Source organism: Procambarus clarkii, chromosome 22, assembly GCF_040958095.1.
Source record: "Procambarus clarkii isolate CNS0578487 chromosome 22, FALCON_Pclarkii_2.0, whole genome shotgun sequence".
In the NCBI taxonomy this organism is placed as follows: domain Eukaryota; kingdom Metazoa; phylum Arthropoda; class Malacostraca; order Decapoda; family Cambaridae; genus Procambarus; species Procambarus clarkii.
Genome location: NC_091171.1, coordinates 10,001,666 through 10,027,378, shown reverse-complemented (window position 1 = coordinate 10,027,378; position 25,713 = coordinate 10,001,666). Strand labels below are relative to the sequence as shown.

Here is a 25,713-nt window from a genome sequence, read left to right as displayed (position 1 = left end):
ATGTGAGACCAGCATCAGTCAGGTATCGTACGGCAGGCAGCGACGTGAGACCAGCATCAGTCAGGTATCGTACGGCAGGCAGCGATGTGAGACCAGCACCAGTCAGGTATCGTACGGCAGGCAGCGATGTGAGACCAGCACCAGTCAGGTATCATACGCAGGAGATGAAGGCCGCCATGACCAATATCAGGAGGATAATAGTTTGTCTGTCATGATCAACAATAAAGTAAAGGTACGATACTCACATACGACAATTATCTACACTTACAATTTAACACTGGCTTCTGTTCTCACAGCCCAGAACGGTTTCTAGCTCTGCAGCCCTGAGCCAGGAACTACCAAGCATTTACTTGTCTATTTACGAAACCTCTACGTCTTTCCTCAATGATGGCAGCTTTGATTACATTAAGTAAATAGGTTATGGGCTCCGAAGTACTACGAGGTTGTTTATGACAATAATAACTTTGGGTTGTGAAGTTTCCGAGCTCATAACTTGTTTAATAAATGTAAACGCCGCCGCCATAAATGAGGAAAGATGTACAGGTTTCGTAAGAGAATACGTAAATGGCTGATGGCACCTGGGCTAGTAGAGTGCCTAGTCCTGCAGCAGGAACGGGTTCAACATTCACAGCGCCGCGTGGCATTTACAACACAATTACTCCCAACACGCCTCAAGGCGAGCAGGTGAGGCCAACATGTTTATCTGCTTGAACACACAAGCATGCAGGTAAGCAAGCAAGCAAGCAAGCAAGCAAGCAAGCGATGGTCACGTTTCCTGTCACAAACTAAAATACAAAGCAAGGTAAACAGAGGTGGCCTTCACACACACACAGTACGATCACGGACACAGCACGGGAACTGTACCAGCGTTCCTGTTGTCACTGAAACACAGCGAGGACGGAATTCGTGGTCTCCATGACGGGAGGTCGGCAAGGGTCGAGGGTCTATACACGGTGCACAAGTGGTCTGGACCGGCCAGGGAGGAGCTGACGGGAGTCTACGCTACACACTCACACACCAGCAACACTGGTCACGCTAGCGGCGCGCACACCCCTGACTCACCTCTGGTGGCGTCACACTCCACACTGTCCGCCCCCCACACCCGTCACCCCTCGCCAACCTTCACGGACATGCTCCTCTCACCCACGCACGCAACTTTTTAGTGTGAAGGAGCGCAGTGAGACATGGACTGGGATACGAGTATTCAGTCACGGGGGAAGACACAGCTGGGCGGGGTTCACCTGCGGGAACTCTCTGAGCCTTCAACGGTGAACTAGAGACCTGTTCTTGCGCACTCCAGTGGAAAGAGTGCATGTCACGCCTGTGCACTAACGGTGGACAGGGCCAGCATGCTGGGGGTGTACACCCAGGTCAAGCCGTTCACGGCTGTCACAATACAACTGTCGTACACTCCCAGCCATGGTCGGGCGCTCCCAGCCATGGTCGGGCGCTCCCAGCCATGGTCGGGCGCCCCCAGCCATGGTCGGGCGCTCCCAGCCATGGTCGGGCGCTCCCAGCCATGGTCGGGCGCTCCCAGCCATGGTCGGGCGCTCCCAGCCATGGTCGGGCGCTCCCAGCCATGGTCGGGCGCTCCCAGCCATGGTCGGGCGCTCCCAGACATGGTCGGGCGCTCCCAGCCATGGTCGGGCACCACCACAACACCACCAACCTGGCTGAAGGTATTGTACAGTGCTTCAAGTCAAAGCATAGGTTGACCTTCATTCATTTTTCTTGAAATTCCGCCCAGGATTCGAACCCGGAATTCTCGATTGTGAGTGGAGAAGGAACTTGACTGTACTACCAGGACCCCAAGGTCTGGGGTCCCGGGGCTTGACTGTACTACCAGGACCCCAAGGTCTGGGGTCCCGGGGCTTGACTGTACTACCGGGACCCCAAGGTCTGGGGTCCCGGGGCTTGACTGTACTACCAGGACCCCAAGGTCTGGGGTCCCGGGGCTTGACTGTACTACCAGGACCCCAAGGTCTGGGGTCCCGGGGCTTGACTGTACTACCAGGACCCCAAGGTCTGGGGTCCCGGGGCTTGACTGTACTACCAGGACCCCAAGGTCTGGGGTCCCGGGGCTTGACTGTACTACCAGGACCCCAAGGTCTGGGGTCCGGGGCTTGACTGTACTACCAGGACCCCAAGGTCTGGGGTCCCGGGGCTTGACTGTACTACCAGGACCCCAAGGTCTGGGGTCCCGGGGCTTGACTGTACTACCAGGACCCCAAGGTCTGGGGTCCCGGGGCTTGACTGTACTACCAGGACCCCAAGGTCTGGGGTCCCGGGGCTTGACTGTACTACCAGGACCCCAAGGTCTGGGGTCCCGGGGCTTGACTGTACTACCAGGACCCCAAGGTCTGGGGTCCCGGGGCTTGACTGTACTACCAGGACCCCAAGGTCTGGGGTCCCGGGGCTTGACTGTACTACCAGGACCCCAAGGTCTGGGGTCCCGGGGCTTGACTGTACTACCAGGACCCCAAGGTCTGGGGTCCCGGGGCTTGACTGTACTACCAGGACCCCAAGGTCTGGGGTCCCGGGGCTTGACTGTACTACCAGGACCCCAAGGTCTGGGGTCCCGGGGCTTGACTGTACTACCAGGACCCCAAGGTCTGGGGTCCCGGGGCTTGACTGTACTACCAGGACCCCAAGGTCTGGGGTCCCGGGGCTTGACTGTACTACCAGGACCCCAAGGTCTGGGGTCCCGGGGCTTGACTGTACTACCAGGACCCCAAGGTCTGGGGTCCCGGGGCTTGACTGTACTACCAGGACCCCAAGGTCTGGGGTCCCGGGGCTTGACTGTACTACCAGGACCCCAAGGTCTGGGGTCCCGGGGCTTGACTGTACTACCAGGACCCCAAGGTCTGGGGTCCCGGGGCTTGACTGTACTACCAGGACCCCAAGGTCTGGGGTCCCGGGGCTTATGAGTTTAGTTGCTGTTTTAATACTCTAATTTGAGGGATGATGACTTCCTATACAGAAGGCTTGGAGGGCGTCAGTGTAATGGTTAGGGGGGGGGGGGGCTACGCTAACCATGTTGATACAAATTAAATCATTGATTGCAGCGATTCGATGACCTACACATGGGGCATTGAACTCCTTCGTCATCTTTAGTAATTTAGTTGTACTGGGGTGTCCGAGGACGATCCTCACGGCAGTTAACCTAATATATGATAGTTAAGGTATGACATTGTGGGATTGAGCCACGTGAGGGCAGTACTGGAAGGCGCGCCTCTTGCTTCACTGACGACAACGCTGTTTGGCGCCAACGAGGCTGTACACCGGCTCCTCCACGCCAACGTATTTAAGTTTGGTCATGTAATCGAGCTCTGTGTCATCACATTTCTGCAAAACTATTACACTGATGGTTCGTAATGCCAGCTGACTGGTGGTGCAGTTGTGGTGACAACCTGAGCCGGCCAGTATTGTGAGTGGGGGGGGGGGGGCTCCGTGTAAACCACTGGGCCTCCGCACTTCTGACACAATTATTTACACTATATTCCTTGTACCCAGAATAGGTATACTGTATCAGCCATGGTGAAATCACACCTCTCAACACCTAACTGTAATAAGCTTGTGTCTGGAACAGCCAGAGGAAAGTAGGTACACACAACTCTGACAAAATTAAACAGAGCTGCGACAAAAGGTCAATATACGCTGACCACTTCATACATCACCATATTACTGTCCTCCAGTAAGGTCAACAAGGTGACCGTACGGCCAGGCTCACAGTCTTACAGGTATCTCCAGGAGTGTGTACTGGAGAACACAGGCAACGCTTCCAACCTTCAACAGGCGCCCCTGACGCGAGTGTGGCCACACCATCAGTGCCTACAATACACCACCGCTCAGGCCACACCATCACCACCATCAGTGCCTACAATACACCACCGCTCAGGCCACACCATCACCACCATCAGTGCCTACAATACCCAGCCGCTCGGGGTATTGTATAACCCCGCTAACAAACACGGGGTTATACAAGCTGGTTACACTACTCTGGATAACGAAGCCAAGCAACGAGAGTAGCCAAAGACGAGGAGGACGAGGTCTCATTGTAACACTATAAATGTGTTAGAATGGTATTCACAAACAACAGTCAAAAAGATCTGAGAACACCAGAAGTGCTGACCGTAGTAATTAAGGAGATCTCACCTTTTAGAGTAATGACAGATTTACCAAGGGTCAGGTCAGGTAACCTTGCCTTCTGTAAAGCCGATAATTGCAGACGGCTGGCTGGGGTGTCCTTCAGCCACACCACTGCTTAGGGTTTTAGATAGAGAGCCTGAGGCTACCTTACTGGTGGGCGGGGTTTAGCTCCAAGATTTCCCATATATACTCAGGGAACTGTAGATTCGGGACGGGAGACATCTCCCGTCACGCAGAGTGCAGTCGCACCTCCACAGATCTCCAGTATCAGCTCTTGATACTGGTAATGGCTCAAAAGGGCCACCACTTACGGGCTATTCATGCCCGTGTCACCTCTTGGGTGGCTTAATCTTTATCAATCAATCAATCAATCTATAGATTCAGGAGGATTCGACAGTAGGTATCAGACAGACACACACAGGATCGACGGTGGTGCTGGAAGCGAGCCCACAGACGGCCCAGGCTGTGGTGGCTGGGTGGGGGTACTCTTGTCTGTCTAACGACCTCCACCCCCCACCCCCTCCCTATTCAACTTAAGACACTTGGTGAGTTGAACGTAAGGTGACGTATTTGTGTTTCCTCAAACTCAGGGTGTGATTATTAGGGGCAGACAGCCGTATTGTTCTCAAATTCTTGTGTGATGACTCGCATTGCATTTTATTCTGAACATTATGGACCTTAAGTTCAATTGCCTGAATTATGAGATATATCATGTTAAATATATATTTGATTAACTTACTTGTTTAAATGGGCTTTAATTTTGTCCCCCTAGAGCATTGTGAGTTGAGGCGAGAGAGCCTCCGAGTTTACGGATTTTATGAGTACCAGGTTAGAGTTGGTGCATGAACTCCTTGGATAATTTTATGATACAGACAAGTTCCATTCCTTGTCTTGTATGTACCGAGTTAGAATGGATGGTGGCAGCCCTTTTCTATTTCTACTTATCTACCTCTACCACTACTTCCCACTCCCTTCTCTTCCTCCGCCTCTCTCTTACTCTCCCTTTACCCTGACCACACTCCACCCTCCTCTCTTGAATTACGGGCTCACCATAGCCCGTGCTACTTGGGACATTTTGTTCCAAGTAGCGAATCTTTAACAACAACAACAACCCTCCTCTCTTACCCCAAACCTTCGCTCATTACTTCATTATTCACTTGTTTCCCTTCGTTTCTTTTTTGCATTCGTGGCAGTGAAATGGTCTAGAGTTCTCTAGAGTTTGCTGATAGCTGACCAAGTTACTACGGCTTGTAGTGGTGATACCTAGGTAATCAAATGCCTAGGTTACAAGGTGTTGAACTAGAGAGGCTGTAGCAGGAACTTTGGGGGAATTCTATAGAATAACTAACTGGGGGCGGGATAATGGACTAAAGAGAGCTATTCCCCCACCACCCCCGTAACATCATCACCACAGCCACAGACGAGGAGGACGAGGTCTCTTCACCACAGCCACAGACGAGGAGGACGAGGTCTCATCACCACAGCCACAGACGAGGAGGACGAGGTCTCTTCACCACAGCCACAGACGAGGAGGACGAGGTCTCATCACCACAGCCACAGACGAAGAGGACGAGGTCTCATCACCACAGCCACAGACGAGGAGGACGAGGTCTCTTCACCACAGCCACAGACGAGGAGGACGAGGTCTCTTCACCACAGCCACAGACGAGGAGGACGAGGTCTCTTCGCCACAGACGAGGAGGACGAGGTCTCTTCACCACAGCCACAGACGAGGACGAGGTCTCTTCACCACAGCCACAGACGAGGAGGACGAGTAACATCATCACCACAGCCACAGACGAAGAGGACGAGGTCTCTTCACCACAGCCACAGACGAGGAGGACGAGGTCTCATCACCACAGCCACAGACGAGGAGGACGAGGTCTCTTCACCACAGCCACAGACGAGGAGGACGAGGTCTCTTCACCACAGCCACAGACGAGGAGGACGAGGTCTCTTCACCACAGCCACAGACGAGGAGGACGAGGTCTCTTCACCACAGCCACAGACGAGGAGGACGAGTAACATCATCACCACAGCCACAGACGAGGAGGACGAGGTCTCATCACCACAGCCACAGACGAGGAGGACGAGGCCTCATCACCACAGCTAAAGACGAGGAGGACGAGGTCTCATCACCACAGCCACAGACGAGGAGGACGAGGTCTCATCACCACAGCCACAGACGAGGAGGACGAGGCCTCATCACCACAGCTAAAGACGAGGTCTCATCACCACAGCCACAGACGAGGAGGACGAGGTATCATCACCACAGCCACAGACGAGGAGGACGAGGCCTCATCACCACAGCTAAAGACGAGGAGGACGAGGTCTCATCACCACAGCCACAGACGAGGAGGACGAGGCCTCATCACCACAGCTAAAGACGAGGAGGACGAGGTCTCATCACCACAGCCACAGACGAGGAGGACGAGGTCTCATCACCACAGCCACAGACGAGGAGGACGAGGTCTCATCACCACAGCCACAGACGAGGAGGACGAGGTCTCTTTACCACAGCCAAATCCCCTCTTGATAAACACCAGCTTACTGTTTTAACTCTCATCAAGCCTTTAATTGTATTTACATAACCTCCCACATTTACATAATGTAATGTTGATATCAGGAAGGTGGCGTCAGTCACAGGGCTGACGTAGGGCCAGACCTGCCCCCTCACACCCTACAGTCTTCCTCTTACATGCGGTAATGTATTAATGACTTTAAGCATATGCACTATTTTATTGCGAATTAATTATTATTATTATTATAACCAGAACTAAGGGCACACGGGTCGTTAATATCAGCATAAACCTGACACTCGTCTCAATATCTTTGAAAACACACAAACAAAGTAAATATATAGTCAACATGTGTTGTTGCAGGCTGGCCACGCCCCCTGGTGTTACCACACTGCTGTTTCCTCAGATCCTCCCCATCAACGTATTTCCGCGTCTCACCACATGACTCAGTCTCTCCGGGAATCATCAAGTTGGGTGTCGGGGGTGGAGCGCCGGGAGGGGGCTCAACCCGCGACCCGTCACTACAGGCTCCAGTAACGGTGGGCCGCAGCCTGACACACTGGCTGGCTCAGGCAGACACAAGGACCGGAAGGAACCGCGCTGGGTGGAGGCTTCCGTGCAACACTGCCCACCACCACCACAACTGGTGGCACTCCAGTGTACGGAGGGGCAGGGGCGGGCACACACGCTGCCTCACTCTTATGAACAAGACGCAGTGGTGGTGAGTGTGCTCCCGACCATCACCTAACTTCCTGTGTGTGTCCACGCCACACATACCCCCACCCCTACACACACCTACCCTCCCCCAGTCTACACAACACCATTTTGACCCATAATACACTTGTTATCAGCGACTATAAAAAGGCCGGGATTATATAATATCTGCGTGGCTCTGAAGACACTGTCGTATCGTGACAGGTAGTGAAATAAGATTGTGTTTATGGCTTGACAACCATTTTACCGCTGCTGTAAATGTCTTATTATATTCTTCCTTCACTCTATGGATCTACTTGCTTATTTTCTACAAGATAAATTGTCATTCAATACAATGGTCTATAGCAAATTTTATATATATAATGTCTTTCTTGTAGACACATTTAATTTGCCAGAAAGGGGTTAGATCTGTGATTCTAGCGCGAATCTTCTCATGTATTCCTTTTATTGTTCACTTCAAAAGGAAGTTGAAAAATTAAAAGATTTATTGACTCCAAAAGTCAATTTTTACAGTTTTCAATGACCTGACGCTAAGTCTGAGCAACCAATAATATGCCCAAGAGGGAGGAGGTGAGGCAAGGTGCCACCACGTGCAGACGGTCACTATGGGCCCACATCTGCAGACGGTCACTATGGGCCCACACCTGCAGACGGTCACTATGGGCCCACACCTGCAGACGGCCACTATAGGCCCACACCTGCAGACGGCCACTATGGGCCCACACCTGCAGACGGTCACTATGGGCCCACACCTGCAGACGGCCACTATAGGCCCACACCTGCAGACGGCCACTATGGGCCCACACCTGCAGACGGCCACTATGGGCCCACACCTGCAGACGGTCACTATGGGCCCACACCTGCAGACGGCCACTATAGGCCCACACCTGCAGACGGCCACTATGGGCCCACATCTGCAGACGGCCACTATGGGCCCACACCTGCAGACGGTCACTATGGGCCCACACCTGCAGACGGCCACTATAGGCCCACACCTGCAGACGGCCACTATGGGCCCACACCTGCAGACGGCCACTATGGGCCCACACCTGCAGACGGCCACTATGGGCCCACACCTGCAGACGGTCACTATGGGCCCACATCTGCAGACGGCCACTATGGGCCCACACCTGCAGACGGTCACTATGGGCCCACACCTGCAGACGGCCACTATAGGCCCACACCTGCAGACGGCCACTATGGGCCCACACCTGCAGACGGCCACTATGGGCCCACACCTGCAGACGGTCACTATGGGCCCACACCTGCAGACGGCCACTATAGGCCCACACCTGCAGACGGCCACTATGGGCCCACACCTGCAGACGGCCACTATGGGCCCACACCTGCAGACGGTCACTATGGGCCCACACCTGCAGACGGCCACTATAGGCCCACACCTGCAGACGGCCACTATGGGCCCACACCTGCAGACGGCCACTATGGGCCCACACCTGCAGACGGCCACTATGGGCCCACACCTGCAGACGGCCACTATGGGCCCACACCTGCAGACGGTCACTATGGGCCCACACCTGCAGACGGTCACTATGGGCCCACACCTGCAGCGTCATGACTGACCATGTCCTCGTGATGGGTGTGGCATCATGCTGGATATTCTGCCTTCGTGGTGAAAAAATGTGGAGTGAACATAGGTCAGGCTGCGAGCAGCTGTGTTTAATAGCCTGGTTGACAAGACCACCAACTACGAAGCCTGCTCAGAGACCGGGCCGTTTGAGATACTGATCCTAGGAAAACAAAGTAAACACGAGGGGATCTGACAACTCCAGCATGGCTCAGAGACAAATTATTGTGTGCCGTTAACACACTACTGACTGGTGCCAACTGACTCCTTGTGTGATAAATGACCGCGTAAAAATGCCTACAATCTCCTCAAACTGAACATACCTTTTAAATGTAATCTACCTGTCACTGATATTCCTCTTTATCTGTCCCCCGCCATCACACACACCCGCCACCAAGGTAATGAGAGTCTGGCTCTTCTTAAAACTCTCACGCCTTAAACAAGTGTCTCGTCTACCAAACAGCCAAGACCTGAGGGCCACTGTGTCTACACCGACGGCTGAGATCAGTGGTCAGCAGGGAGGACTGCAGCAGCCTGTCTACACCGTCGGCTGAGATCAGTGGTCAGCAGGGCGGACTGTAGCAGTCTGTCTACACCGACGGCTGAGACCAGTGGTCAGCAGGGAGGACTGCAGCAGCCTGTCTACACCGTCGGCTGAGATCAGTGGTCAGCAGGGCGGACTGTAGCAGCCTGTCTACACCGACGGCTGAGACCAGTGGTCAGCAGGGCGGACTGCAGCAGCCTGTCTACACCGACGGCTGAGATCAGTGGTCAGCAGGGCGGACTGCAGCAGCCAGTCTACACCGACGGCTGAGATCAGTGGTCAGCAGGGCGGACTGCAGCAGCCTGTCTACACCGACGGCTGAGATCAGTGGTCAGCAGGGCGGACTGCAGCAGCCTGTCTACACCGACGGCTGAGATCAGTGGTCACCAGGGAGGACTGCAGCAGCCTGTCTACACCGACGGCTGAGATCAGTGGTCACCAGGGAGGACTGCAGCAGCCTGTCTACACCGACGGCTGAGATCAGTGGTCACCAGGGAGGACTGCAGCAGCCTGTCTACACCGACGGCTGAGATCAGTGGTCACCAGGGAGGACTGCAGCAGCCTGTCTACACCGACGGCTGAGATCAGTGGTCACCAGGGAGGACTGCAGCAGCCTGTCTACACCGACGGCTGAGATCAGTGGTCACCAGGGAGGACTGCAGCAGCCTGTCTACACCGACGGCTGAGATCAGTGGTCACCAGGGAGGACTGCAGCAGCCTGTCTACACCGACGGCTGAGATCAGTGGTCACCAGGGAGGACTGCAGCAGCCTGTCTACACCGACGGCTGAGATCAGTGGTCACCAGGGAGGACTGCAGCAGCCTGTCTACACCGACGGCTGAGACCAGTGGTCACCAGGGAGGACTGCAGCAGCCTGTCTACACCGACGGCTGAGACCAGTGGTCACCAGGGAGGACTGCAGCAGCCTGTCTACACCGACGGCTGAGATCAGTGGTCACCAGGGAGGACTGCAGCAGCCTGTCTACACCGACGGCTGAGACCAGTGGTCAGGAGGGCGGACTGTAGCAGCCTGTCTACACCGACGGCTGAGACCAGTGGTCAGGAGGGCGGACTGTAGCAGCCTGTCTACACCGACGGCTGAGACCAGTGGTCAGGAGGGCGGACTGCAGCAGCCTGTAGGTATTATAGAAACACAACCTGCACACACAGACTATCAGTGTCAAGTTAAACAACAGGCTGACCTCTACAGAAATATAACTAGCGGCACTATAACTAACTACCAGTACACTTAACTAGCGGCACTATAACTACCAGTACACTTAACTAGCGGCACTATAACTACCAGTACACTTAACTAGCGGCACTATAACTACCAGTACACTTAACTAGCGGCACTATAACTACCAGTACACTTAACTAGCGGCACTATAACTACCAGTACACTTAACTAGCGGCACTATAACTACCAGTACACTTAACTAGCGGCACTATAACTACCAGTACACTTAACTAGCGGCACTATAACTACCAGTACACTTAACTAGCGGCACTATAACTACCAGTACACTTAACTAGCGGCACTATAACTACCAGTACACTTAACTAGCGGCACTATAACTAACTACCAGTACACTTAACTAGCGGCACTATAACTACCAGTACACTTAACTAGCGGCACTATAACTACCAGTACACTTAACTAGCGGCACTATAACTACCAGTACACTTAACTAGCGGCACTATAACTACCAGTACACTTAACTAGCGGCACTATAACTAACTACCAGTACACTTAACTAGCGGCACTATAACTACCAGTACACTTAACTAGCGGCACTATAACTACCAGTACACTTAACTAGCGGCACTATAACTACCAGTACACTTAACTAGCGGCACTATAACTACCAGTACACTTAACTAGCGGCACTATAACTAACTACCAGTACACTTAACTAGCGGCACTATAACTAACTACCAGTACACTTAACTAGCGGCACTATAACTAACTACCAGTACACTTAACTAGCGGCACTATAACTAACTACCAGTACACTTAACTAGCGGCACTATAACTAACTACCAGTACACTTAACTAGCGGCACTATAACTAACTACCAGTACACTTAACTAGCGGCACTATAACTAACTACCAGTACACTTAACTAGCGGCACTATAACTACTAGTACACTTAACTAGCGGCACTATAACTAACTACCAGTACACTTAACTAGCGGCACTATAACTAACTACCAGTACACTTAACTAGCGGCACTATAACTACCAGTACACTTAACTAGCGGCACTATAACTAACTACCAGTACACTTAACTAGCGGCACTATAACTAACTACCAGTACACTTAACTAGCGGCACTATAACTAACTACCAGTACACTTAACTAGCGGCACTATAACTAACTACCAGTACACTTAACTAGCGGCACTATAACTAACTACCAGTACACTTAACTAGCGGCACTATAACTAACTACCAGTACACTTAACTAGCGGCACTATAACTAACTACCAGTACACTTAACTAGCGGCACTATAACTAACTACCAGTACACTTAACTAGCGGCACTATAACTAACTACCAGTACACTTAACTAGCGGCACTATAACTAACTACCAGTACACTTAACTAGCGGCACTATAACTAACTACCAGTACACTTAACTAGCGGCACTATAACTAACTACCAGTACACTTAACTAGCGGCACTATAACTAACTACCAGTACACTTAACTAGCGGCACTATAACTAACTACCAGTACACTTAACTAGCGGCACTATAACTAACTACCAGTACACTTAACTAGCGGCACTATAACTAACTACCAGTACACTTAACTAGCGGCACTATAACTAACTACCAGTACACTTAACTAGCGGCACTATAACTACCAGTACACTTAACTAGCGGCACTATAACTAACTACCAGTACACTTAACTAGCGGCACTATAACTAACTACCAGTACACTTAACTAGCGGCACTATAACTAACTACCAGTACACTTAACTAGCGGCACTATAACTAACTACCAGTACACTTAACTAGCGGCACTATAACTAACTACCAGTACACTTAACTAGCGGCACTATAACTACCAGTACACTTAACTAGCGGCACTATAACTAACTACCAGTACACTTAACTAGCGGCACTATAACTACCAGTACACTTAACTAGCGGCACTATAACTAACTACCAGTACACTTAACTAGCGGCACTATAACTAACTACCAGTACACTTAACTAGCGGCACTATAACTAACTACCAGTACACTTAACTAGCGGCACTATAACTACCAGTACACTTAACTAGCGGCACTATAACTAACTACCAGTACACTTAACTAGCGGCACTATAACTAACTACCAGTACACTTAACTAGCGGCACTATAACTAACTACCAGTACACTTAACTAGCGGCACTATAACTAACTACCAGTACACTTAACTAGCGGCACTATAACTAACTACCAGTACACTTAACTAGCGGCACTATAACTAACTACCAGTACACTTAACTAGCGGCACTATAACTAACTACCAGTACACTTAACTAGCGGCACTATAACTAACTACCAGTACACTTAACTAGCGGCACTATAACTAACTACCAGTACACTTAACTAGCGGCACTATAACTAACTACCAGTACACTTAACTAGCGGCACTATAACTAACTACCAGTACACTTAACTAGCGGCACTATAACTAACTACCAGTACACTTAACTAGCGGCACTATAACTAACTACCAGTACACTTAACTAGCGGCACTATAACTAACTACCAGTACACTTAACTAGCGGCACTATAACTAACTACCAGTACACTTAACTAGCGGCACTATAACTAACTACCAGTACACTTAACTAGCGGCACTATAACTAACTACCAGTACACTTAACTAGCGGCACTATAACTAACTACCAGTACACTTAACTAGCGGCACTATAACTAACTACCAGTACACTTAACTAGCGGCACTATAACTAACTACCAGTACACTTAACTAGCGGCACTATAACTAACTACCAGTACACTTAACTAGCGGCACTATAACTAACTACCAGTACACTTAACTAGCGGCACTATAACTAACTACCAGTACACTTAACTAGCGGCACTATAACTAACTACCAGTACACTTAACTAGCGGCACTATAACTAACTACCAGTACACTTAACTAGCGGCACTATAACTAACTACCAGTACACTTAACTAGCGGCACTATAACTAACTACCAGTACACTTAACTAGCGGCACTATAACTAACTACCAGTACACTTAACTAGCGGCACTATAACTAACTACCAGTACACTTAACTAGCGGCACTATAACTAACTACCAGTACACTTAACTAGCGGCACTATAACTAACTACCAGTACACTTAACTAGCGGCACTATAACTAACTACCAGTACACTTAACTAGCGGCACTATAACTAACTACCAGTACACTTAACTAGCGGCACTATAACTAACTACCAGTACACTTAACTAGCGGCACTATAACTAACTACCAGTACACTTAACTAGCGGCACTATAACTAACTACCAGTACACTTAACTAGCGGCACTATAACTAACTACCAGTACACTTAACTAGCGGCACTATAACTACCAGTACACTTAACTAGCGGCACTATAACTAACTACCAGTACACTTAACTAGCAGCAATATAACTACCAGTACACTTAACTAGCAGCACTAACTACCAGTACACTAAAAACACATGCCGAATATTTTCATTTAACTTTAAAGTCTGCTTCTCAGGAACCAGAGAGCATCTCCAAGAGCGAGAATAAGAGCCTCATTAAACAATTATAAATGACCTGATCGCTGCGCAGAATAAAGGGTTTAGAATATGTTCTGTGTTGATACAATCTCACATAACGAAGCCCATCATGACGACACAAACATTGCAGCCAAATGAGTGTGCAACAAGGATGATGTTGAACAAGACCAAGGTATCCCCCATCGCTGTGGTCAAGACTAAATGGTTCCAAACACTCAGGTTTGACAAGAGAAATTTCTGACTCCCAAAGGCTTGAAAGCACCAGTATAAAACGTTATAATTTATTTATATCCTAAACCTACGTACATGGGCATAACAAAGCGTCCAGCAAACAGTGATACACAGTGGTTGCCAGGATCAGGTTGGGTTATGGCAGGTGGCTACAGGTGACGGATCTCACAATCCTGAGCACTCCAGGTGCAAACTCTGTGAGCAGTAACTGGGGCTGATCTCATGCACCTCACTATTGAGTGTGTCCTGTCAATGACTTTTCAGACCTGCCAGCATGAGGTACCGGGAGCTTTGTAATCACTTTATTACCTCTCGTGTCCCTGATGATATCCTCACAATGCACCCAAAGTCTGCCAGAACAGACTACTCGTCACACGCTTCTGAGTGACTAACCATCCTGAGAGATGGCCGCTTTTACCATCACGTGGCTGTGGAACCTGACAGGAACCATAGTTCTTGACACTACGGAACCCTCCATGCTGACCAGGGTGGCTGCATAACCTATGCTAAGGGAAAGTTACTAATATTACTTTTTCTGAGAGAAAAATGGGGGAGAGGAGAAGGGTGAACCGGAATACGAGACAGTGAGAGAGAGAACCGGGAACCCCGTCTAGCAGGGGGCGTGACACAGACGCCATAACCGCTGTGTCACGCTGGGGGAGTGACACAGTCAGGCTACCTTCAGATCGTTCTGGGGATCAGTGTCTCCCTCTGTCCGGGCCTCTTAGAAACTAGCTGACGGCCTTGACCAACGAAACTTGTGTGTGCCGCTGCCTGCAGTCAGGCTAACCACAGGCTGACTGATCAGGTAGCCTCTGGAGCAGGTTATCAAGTGAACGTCTCTAGTTAATCTTGCTTGTCGTTCTCGAGACAGATGGAGGCATATCAGCCGGTCTCTGATTACGTTCTGCCGCCCGTAAAGTAGCCGCTTTTCTCGCTCAAATTAACTCCTTTTTTTATTAGTGGTGGCAGTGTGGGATCCCCAGACAGCGGCCGAGTTACTCGCTGGGGTTCGAACTGGCTCTGGTGTACTGATTCATCATATTATTTTTCTTTTTGCTAGCCTCATTTCCGAGAGGTCATGGTTCGATTCCCTTAATGGCAGGAAAGAGACGGTTGGGATATTTTCCTTGCATCTGATGTCTTTGTTCACCTAGCAGTTAAGTAGGTGCCTAGGAGTAAGGCAACTGTTGTGGGTTGCATCCCGGGGAAGCTCAGGAGTTGGCACAGGAGGGCCTCGATAAGCCCAACGGGCTTCCCGTCTCCGACAATACAAATACATTAATATATTTGTCCATCATTGTGGCGGTGTACTGAGACCGCGGGACAAGCGGACGTCTGCAGCTGCCGCCATCTTGACCTGCACCTCAAATGTTTTGGAGGGGTTTTGGTGTTGTCAACACATCATTTGATGTGGAGAGTGAACCACGTGATGTGGAGTGTGAACCACGTGATGTGGAGAGTGAACCACGTGATGTGGAGAGTGAACCAGGTGATGTGGAGTGTGAACCACGTGATGTGGAGAGTGAACCAGGTGATGTGGAGTGTGAACCACGTGATGTGGAGTGAACCACGTGATGTGGAGTGTGAACCACGTGATGTGGAGAGTGAACCACGTGATGTGGAGAGTGAACCACGTGATGTGGAGTGTGAACCACGTGATGTGGAGTGTGAACCACGTGATGTGGAGAGTGAACCACGTGATGTGGAGTGTGAACCACGTGATGTGGAGAGTGAACCACGTGATGTGGAGGGTGAACCAGGTGATGTGGAGGGTGAACCAGGTGCTCCAAGAGCAGAGCTGGCAAACGTTCAGCGGTACACAGTGAACGTTGGTGAGGTGAGGGAGTCAGTAGGCGGGGAATATTAACACCACAACAACACACCCGAGTGTACCAGGGAGCGTCGTCAACACCTGCACCAACACATGTACAGTGTTACACCCATGCAACACCTGCCGCCAGAGCATGTAGCTCAACACCTTCACCTAGTTACCTCCCTTCATCCAAGACGGTAATCTTAACACATATATGACCCGAGTGTAACCTCAACGTCCACACTCAACCCTCCCCCTTCACACACTCACACACACGCACGCACGCACGCACGCTAACCTGTAAACTGTAAACAAACAATGGCTCGAAAGGCGTGACCCAAGTCAATTTTCGATCCTGCAGGCACAAATAGCTGATTACACACACACACACACACACACACACACACACACACTTCAGGGGTCTGGTAGCTGAGTGGACAGCGCGCGGAACTCGTAATCCTGTGGCCCGGGTAAGATTACCGTACTAGGTAGAGACAAATGGGCAGAGTTTTTTTTCTCACCCTGATGCCCCTGTTATCTTGCAATAAATAGGTACCTGGGAGTTAGACAGCTGTTACGAACAGCTTCCTGGGAAGGAGGGGGCTGGAAAAAATAGTAGTTAGTTACAGTTGATTATCAGATGAGAGGCAGGCTGAAAGAGCAAAGCTTAACCCCCGCAAGCACAACTAGGTGAATACATACATGCACTTCTAATCTAGAGGAGAGAAAGGAAGCGTAGAGGAAGCAGGTAAAGCCATGAGAGAGAGCAGCAGGGGCAGCAGTAAGGGTGCACACAGCAGTAGTTAGTGAGCCATATACCTGGTAGTTATCATCCCCAGACCCGTCACCACTGTAGTCGACCAGATCAGGCAGCGGGAGGCACCCGCCCCCCGTGTGAGAGGAACCCGAGGTAGAGGAGGTGTTGGTGTTGGAGGAACAGGTGGTGGAGGAGGTGTTAAAGTTGGTGCAGTCGTGGTGGGAGGGTGGGGGCCCGCCGCCCCCTCCCATGCCCACCCCACTACCTGGCATGGCGTTCAGCGTACCCTGGTGGCTGTGCTGGCGGCCGGGCACACCTCCAACACTGGGGCGTCGTACTCCACCACTCCGCTGTTGGTGATGCTCAGCTGGCTGGTGGTGGTGGTGGTGGTGGTGATCCCTGCTGGCGCCCAGGGGTACTCCAACACTTCTGGGGGCAGGGGTGGGCTGTGTGTTGGGGGTGGGGAATGGGGGGCAGGAAGCAGCTGGGGGAAGAGTGTAGACGGGGGAGAGAGTGTAGGTGGTGGAGAGAGTGAAGGAGGGAGGGAGAGTGGGGGAGTGTGTGTGATGGTGAGGTGGTGTTCCTCCCTGACGGTGGTGACCTGACGGAGGACTCGCTGCAGGGACTGTGACGACGACGACTGGCTCTGCCACACTTGCCATCTGCCGCTCACCGACACCATCTCTTCTGAAACACACACACCAACAAATCAGTACTCCCTCAACCATACACCGCTATACACATATACAACATTATATTAAATACTAGTAGTGCTTGTCCCATGATTATTATGATTAACATCATTATTGACAAAATTAATTCAAATTTTGCCTAATCTGAGAGTTTCAATTAAGTCTTATTAGAGTGAGGATAATGGTGGTATTCAGTGTCACGCAGGACAGATGGTCATACACAAGACAATAGGTCTAAACTAGCACATATATATCATGGTTCCACGATGCAATATATTGTGTGATGAATGATACAAAGAGCAAGTGATAGACACCCTCTAAAATAATCTTTCCTGACCTGTACTCAACACAGACGCCGTCTTGTGGCACCATCTCTCTCATACACAACCTTCCCAACATGAACCTCAGTCCTGGCTTTGTTGTTGTTGACTCTTCCCTTTCCCAACAAACGTGACCTAACATAAGCCTACTCCCCTCTTTTTCTCTTTTATTTATCGTCTTTTTCTTCCGTTCCCATTCTTACTCCCATTATAACCCCCTTTATTACACTCATCCCATCCGTACCTTTCGCCCTACTTTTACCTTCCCCCTAAGTATTTCCTCCTCCTCACCTCTCTCTTATCTTACTTTCCGCGCCTTCCTCTCTCTCCTTTTTACGGGCTATTCATGCCTGTGCCACCTCTTGGGTGGTTTGATCTTCACCAATCTCTCTAATCACAATCGACTTGATAATGGTCTAGACCGGACGGAACCGTTATCCTCTCCTCATTTTTTGGTGTATGGTTTAGTCCTCACCCTCAATGATTTACTTCCTAAATTCTTTAATTTTGCCCCGAGGGTCGAATTTATTGGGCAGCGCCACTCATCCTGTGAGTGGACACACCGCCATAGTGACAGTATTGGGCAGCGCCACTCATCCTGTGAGTGGACACACCGCCATAGTGACAGTATTGGGCAGCGTCACTCATCCTGTGAGTGGACACACCGCCATAGTGGCAGTATTGGGCAGCGCCACTCATCCTGTGAGTGGACACACCGCCATAGTGACAGTATTGGGCAGCGCCACTCATCCTGTGAGTGGACACACCGCCATAGTGACAGTATTGGGCAGCGTCACTCATCCTGTGAGTGGACACACCGCCATAGTGGCAGTATTGGGCAACGCCACTCATCGTGTGAGTGGACACACCGCCATAGTGGCAGTATTGGGCAACGCCACTCATCGTGTGAGTGGACACACCGCCATAGCAACATGTACAACACTTCCCAATAGGAATAAAACCCGCTGGGTTGTTCATCCTGTCACTTGTACCCAGACACAGCTGGGACCTGCTCAAGTGAACAGCTCCTCAAACAAAATGATTAACATTCGTCAACTCTTAAAATTTTACGTTATCTTGCGGGTGCAAAATGAGGGAACTTTTAAGAACAGTATCAATATTTGATAAATAGTGTTTTCTTAACTTAAAACAATCTGGGGTTTATTATTCTACATATATTTCTAATGTCTCAGGTGTCCACACTCCCAGGTAGTGGTCAAGGCGGTGTCCGTCACTCTCAACACAGATTCTGCAACTCCGCTGCTCAACTGTTTCCATTCCGATATTTGTTACTCCATGGATATTTGTATCCAAGACGAATTCTTGTTATTGCTGATTCTCTCCCTTGTCCTCCTCCTCTTCGTCCATAATGATTGGGATTGCCAGCTGCAACCATGTTGTACCATCGTACAGATTCATGGGTTTGTGCTTCTATCCTCCTTTCCTCAGTTACCTTGTCACGGTGATGTTGCCTGACAATACCTCTTATTTGTAGTAGAGTCTTGGGTATGAAGTATTCCGTATGGTCTCCTTCAGCGCCTTCAGCAGCCAACACATCTGCTCGTTCATTCCCACATATTCCAACATGGGAGGGGATCCACAGTCCTATATCCTAAACATTCATTTATAACTTTGCTGCGTCTTTTCGTTTAATTTTGACTGAAGCTCCCCTCACCCTCCTAAAACTGGGTCTTGACAATGTAATGCTATATATAAATATAATATCTTTATGTCTATTTGTATCCCAAGCTAGAGGCCAGACGCTTGAGGCTAGCCTCACATAAGTTTCCACCGTGGTTGCTGTGGGACACGTGCCCAACATAGTCGGGTTGTAGTGGCCACTCATCAATTTTTCAGCAGTTCGTAATATCACACTTACAGCGTAACCACAATTTTTTTTTTTAACTATATTATGTTGTTACAAAGTCGCATTAAAGTAACAATCATCAAAATAACCTATGTTGGGATATTGCATGTTCTGAGAGCGGAGGGGGGGATGGGGGGTGGGGAAGGGGGATGAGGGGGCGGAGGGGGGGACGAGGAAGGGGTAAAAGACAAGGGGGCGACAGACTTAGAATTCTACCAAAGATACAGTCGATTTCCTGACTTTCCGCCGCGAAGCCTGAAGCTTGGCGCGGGGAAGTGTATCTCCCAGAAGTGTTTAGTACGGCGTGTTGAGTTCACAGCCGCGACGTGTCCATCCTCGAGTGCACACCACCGAGAGAGCACAGTGCCCGGGAGTCTATAATAATGGTGGTGGTTGATTACGTGTGTGAGGGTCAAGGCACTACCAGAGTGGCTACATAATGGCCTTGTTATGTACCCTTGTGTACCCCCATGAAAGACCTCTCAGAGAGAGTACACTTAACTCTGCCTCACTGGAAGGTCGGGGTCACACTGGGCCATCGTCAGAGTCAGTACACACACACACATATACACTTAGCTAACCACTGATTATTGTGCAATAATTGTGCCTGACTATTAAGCTCCACTGTGTATGTACTGTGCCTACCTGAGCGTCAGTGAGCCCCACGTGCTGTGCCAGTTTAGTACCAACAGTGATTACATTAGCCGAGTTAATGACTGATTGCTCCGAGTCCTAATTACTGTTCCTGTGGGAACCGATTAGCGATTTGTTAGACGTCCCGGGTCTCTCTAATGTGATTTACTTTTGACCGACGCCAGTCGTCAGTAAATTCAAACACCTCAAGTTTGTGTAACTTTATTCATTCAACTGTGTTAATGATAATATTGTGTTTTCGTGAAGCCATTCCAAAGATAATTGCTACTCACTAAGTGTTATGAAGATGCTATAACATCTCTTATTATAATATATTATATATATATATATATATATATATATATATATATATATATATATATATATATATATATATATATATTAATAGGGTATTAAAAGTATCAACACAAGACAGAACACGAAACAATGGATATTGAATAGAAGTGTTTGTAGAAAGCCTATTGGTCCATATTTCTTGATGCTTCTATATTGGAGCGGAGTCTTGAGGTGGGTAGAATATAGTTGTGCAATAATTGGCTGTTGATTGCTGGTGTTGACTTCTTGATGTGTAGTGCCTCGCAAACGTCTAGCCGCCTGCTATCGCTGTATCTATCGATGATTTCTGTGTTGTTTACTAGGATTTCTCTGGCGATGGTTTGGTTATGGGAAGAGATTATATGTTCCTTAATGGAGCCCTGTTGTTTATGCATCGTTAAACGCCTAGAAAGAGATGTTGTTGTCTTGCCTATATACTGGGTTTTTTGGAGCTTACAGTCCCCAAGTGGGCATTTGAAGGCATAGACGACGTTAGTCTCTTTTAAAGCGTTCTGTTTCGTGTCTGGAGAGTTTCTCATGAGTAGGCTGGCCGTTTTTCTGGTTTTATAGTAAATCGTCAGTTGTATCCTCTGATTTTTGTCTGTAGGGATAACGTTTCTATTAACAATATCTTTCAGGACCCTTTCCTCTGTTTTATGAGCTGTGGAAAAGAAGTTCCTGTAAAATAGTCTAATAGGGGGTATAGGTGTTGTGTTAGTTGTCTCTTCGGAGGTTGCATGGCTTTTAACTTTCCTTCTTATGATGTCTTCGATGAAACCATTGGAGAAGCCGTTATTGACTAGAACCTGCCTTACCCTACAGAGTTCTTCGTCGACTTGCTTCCATTCTGAGCTGTGGCTGAGAGCACGGTCGACGTATGCGTTAACAACACTCCTCTTGTACCTGTCAGGGCAGTCGCTGTTGGCATTTAGGCACATTCCTATGTTTGTTTCCTTTGTGTAGACTGCAGTGTGGAAACCTCCGCCCTTTTCCATGACTGTTACATCTAGAATCGTGATCCAGCCTGTACTCCTCTTGACATGCCAGAAAGTATTCTGAGGAAACTACTCCAAGCTTGTACTAAAGAGGCACCCTTCTTGAGCCCGGATGGGCACATGTATAAGCAAGTAGATGGGGTCGCTATGGGTTCTCCCCTAGGTGTCCTGTTTGCAAACTTCTACATGGGTACCATCGAGCAAAAAGTCTTAGTCGACATGAACTTGAAACCGGCCATATACTGCAGGTATGTTGACGACATTTTTACACAGGTACCTGATGTCAGACATCTGCAGGAGCTGAAGGAGGCATTTGAGCAGAGTTCCGTGCTGCGTTTCACTTACGAGACGGAAAAGGATGGGAAGCTGCCTTTTCTAGATGTAACAGTCATGGAAAAGGGCGGAGGTTTCCACACTGCAGTCTACACAAAGGAAACAAACATAGGAATGTGCCTAAATGCCAACAGCGACTGCCCTGACAGGTACAAGAGGAGTGTTGTTAACGCATACGTCGACCGTGCTCTCAGCCACAGCTCAGAATGGAAGCAAGTCGACGAAGAACTCTGTAGGGTAAGGCAGGTTCTAGTCAATAACGGCTTCTCCAATGGTTTCATCGAAGACATCATAAGAAGGAAAGTGAAAAGCCATGCAACCTCCGAAGAGACAACTAACACAACACCTATACCCCCTATTAGACTATTTTACAGGAACTTTAACGAAGGAGGAGACCAGCAGTAAAGGGACCTCGTCTTGGAGAGTTGCGAAAGACAGGGGCCTTAAGAAGACTTTGATAAAGCCGCCTTCAAACGCCATAGCAACTTCAAATTCATTTGACGTTTTGGAGGACGAGTGCTGTGGAGAGACTGTGGATCGCGCAAAAGGGAAAGCAACGAAGAGAAAGGAAGCGCAGGCCCCTCAGAAAGTAAAGGAAGTACCTAAGCAAACATTAGTTGTGGGAGATTCCCAGATAAGGTATTTGGATAGAACGTTTTGTGCTAGAGATAGGGGGAACAGGTTAAGGGTTTGCTATCCCGGAGCTGGCATTGGTGATATTATAAACAACATGAATGATATTATGGCTGGTAATGGGAACAATCCCATTATTTGCATTAGCGTGGGAGGAAATGATGTTGGTCGAGTCAGGAGTGAGGAACTGATTCAGAGGTATAAAACAGCCATAGAGTTAGTTAGGAGCAAGGGAGGAATCCCGATCATATGTGGCATTCTTCCAAGAAAGGGAGTGAGAAATGAATGGATATCGAGGGCACTTGGTGTCAATTGCCGGCTGGAAAGATATTGCAAATCAAATGCAATATCTTTCATAGACAACTGGGAACACTTCTATGGAAGAAATGAAATGTATGCTCGTGATGGGGTGCATCTATCGAGAGCTGGGGTTGTTGCTGTTGCGAACTCGCTAGAAGAAGTGGTTAGAGGTGTTTGTTTGGGTTTAAACTGTTAGTAGATAGAGGTATGGGAATTGATTTGGAGGAAGGAGGTAATAAAAGTATGTGTTTGTGGGAGAAAGGAATTGGCAAAACGATCAGGGAAAGAGAAGGTCCGCAAAATAACAATTCACTTAGGGTATATTACACTAACAGTAGAAGTCTAAGAAATAAAATTAACGAATTAAATGCTCTTGTCTGCACAGAAAAAATAGATATTATTGCACTTACCGAAACGTGGATGAATGTAGAAAATAGAGAACTATTAGCTGAATATCAAATATATGGATTTAAACTATTTCACACAGATAGATATATTAGACGAGGAGGTGGAGTAGCCATATATGTTAGGGACAATTTGAAATGTAGTCTCAAAGAGGGAATCAAAACAGAGCCACACACAGAAACTATTTGGATTGAATTAAACGAAAAAGCTAATAATATTATAATAGGAGTAATATATAGGCCACCAAATTTAGACAGAATGGAAGCAAAGCATTTTTGGGATGAAATATCTAGAGCATCTAGATCTAACAGTATTTATGTCATGGGTGACTTTAATTTTAGCGGAATAAACTGGTTGAACAAAACAGGGAATAGTGAAGCAGAAGATTTTCTAGAATTAATTGACGATTGCTTTCTTACGCAACACATTAAGGAACCAACACGGGAAAATAATATTTTAGATTTAGTGTTAACTAACAGGGAAACGCAAATTAATGACATCGAAATAGGGAGTGAGCTAGGGAGCAGTGATCACAAAGAAATCAGATTTAGCATAGAATGGAATAGACCAGTAGGAGAAAATTCTGTTAAAGTGCCAGATTTTCGAAAAGCTGATTTTAATAGCCTAAGAAATTTTTTGGGTCAAATTGATTGGAAAGGCTTGGGTATGGGGTGTGGGCCGGTCTTGGAGCGAGACATGAACCCAGCGATAGGTGACTTAAATGGGGATTTCGATGTGGATTCAATATATAACTTATTTAAGAATATTCTAAACAAAGCACAGGAACGTAGTATACCATACAAATTGAATAGATCGTATACTAATGACCCAAAGTGGATAACAAAGAATTTGAAGAACCTTATAGGTAAAAAAAGAGCTTGGTACAAAAGGATTAAAAATGGGGAGGTCACTTTAGAACAGGAATTCGTACAACTGGTTAGAAATGTTAAAAAAGAGATAAGGAAAGCAAAAAGAAACTATGAAGTTCGCATAGCAGGGCAAGCAAAGACAAATCCTAAAGGGTTTTTTCAGTTATATCGTACTAAGACTAGGGAAAGGATAGGTCCATTAAAAACTGAGACAGGTCAAATAACAGATAGTGATGAAGAGATGAGTAGTATTTTTAATAAACATTTTGTATCTGTATTTACTAAAGAGGAACTTAACAATATGCCTTCAGCCGAACAAGTCTATGTGGGTGGGGACGAGGACAGGTTGACGAGTTTAGCAGTTACCAGGGAGGATGTTCTTAAACAAATAGTAAAACTCAAACCAAACAAATCCCCAGGGCCGGATGAAGTGTTTGCTAGGGTGCTTAAAGAATGCAAAGAGGAGCTTTGTGACCCACTGTCAACCATATTTAATAAATCAATAGAGTCAGGCAGAGTGCCAGAGTTTTGGAAAGTTGCTAATGTGATACCAGTTTTTAAGAAAGGAGATAGATCACTTGCGTCTAACTATCGACCAATTAGCCTAACGTCTATTGTGGGAAAGTTACTCGAATCTATAATAGCAAATAAAATTCGTCTTCATCTTGAAAAACATAAATTAATAATTGAGTCGCAACATGGTTTTATAAATGGCCGTTCATGTTTAACAAATTTGTTATCTTTTTATTCTAGCATTGTTGAGGCAGTTGATAGTGGTAAGGATTGCGATGTTGTATACCTTGACTTTAGCAAAGCTTTTGATACAGTGCCACATGAAAGACTGATTAAAAAAATAGAGTCTCATGGTATTGGGGGTGCTATATTAAGCTGGATTAGGACATGGCTATACCAAAGGAAACAGAGAGTTAGTATAAATGGAATCAAGTCAGAGTGGGAAAATGTTGTAAGTGGAGTGCCTCAAGGCTCTGTCCTGGGACCTCTGTTGTTTATAATATATATAAATGATTTAGATTCAGGTTTGAGTAGCAACATTTGCAAATTTGCCGATGATACGAAAATCGGTAGGGAAATTAATTCGGAGGAGGACTCACTATCACTTCAAGTTGATCTAGATAGGGTTTTGAAATGGTCAAAGGATTGGCAGATGCAGTTTAATGCTGATAAATGTAAAGTTCTGAGGTTAGGTAATGATGATAGAGTTACAAGATACGAG

At 48.2% G+C, this 25,713-nt stretch overlaps 1 protein-coding gene across 3 annotated transcripts in view; it reads right to left on the bottom strand.

The window, feature by feature from the left end:
• Nucleotides 1–25,713, bottom strand: part of LOC123757348 (protein sprint) — a 363,737-nt gene that overhangs the window by 79,971 nt on the left and 258,053 nt on the right. For 2 of the 3 annotated variants that reach the window (XR_011229385.1, XM_069329425.1), the window contains exon 2: nt 17,159–17,783. Coding sequence is in view for 2 of the 3 variants with exons in the window: in XM_069329425.1 (XP_069185526.1) it covers nt 17,159–17,783 (625 nt within the window). In the remaining variant the exon portion in view is untranslated. The remainder of the gene's footprint in view (nt 1–17,158; nt 17,784–25,713) is intronic. The other variant, XM_069329426.1, reaches the window with a different exon arrangement.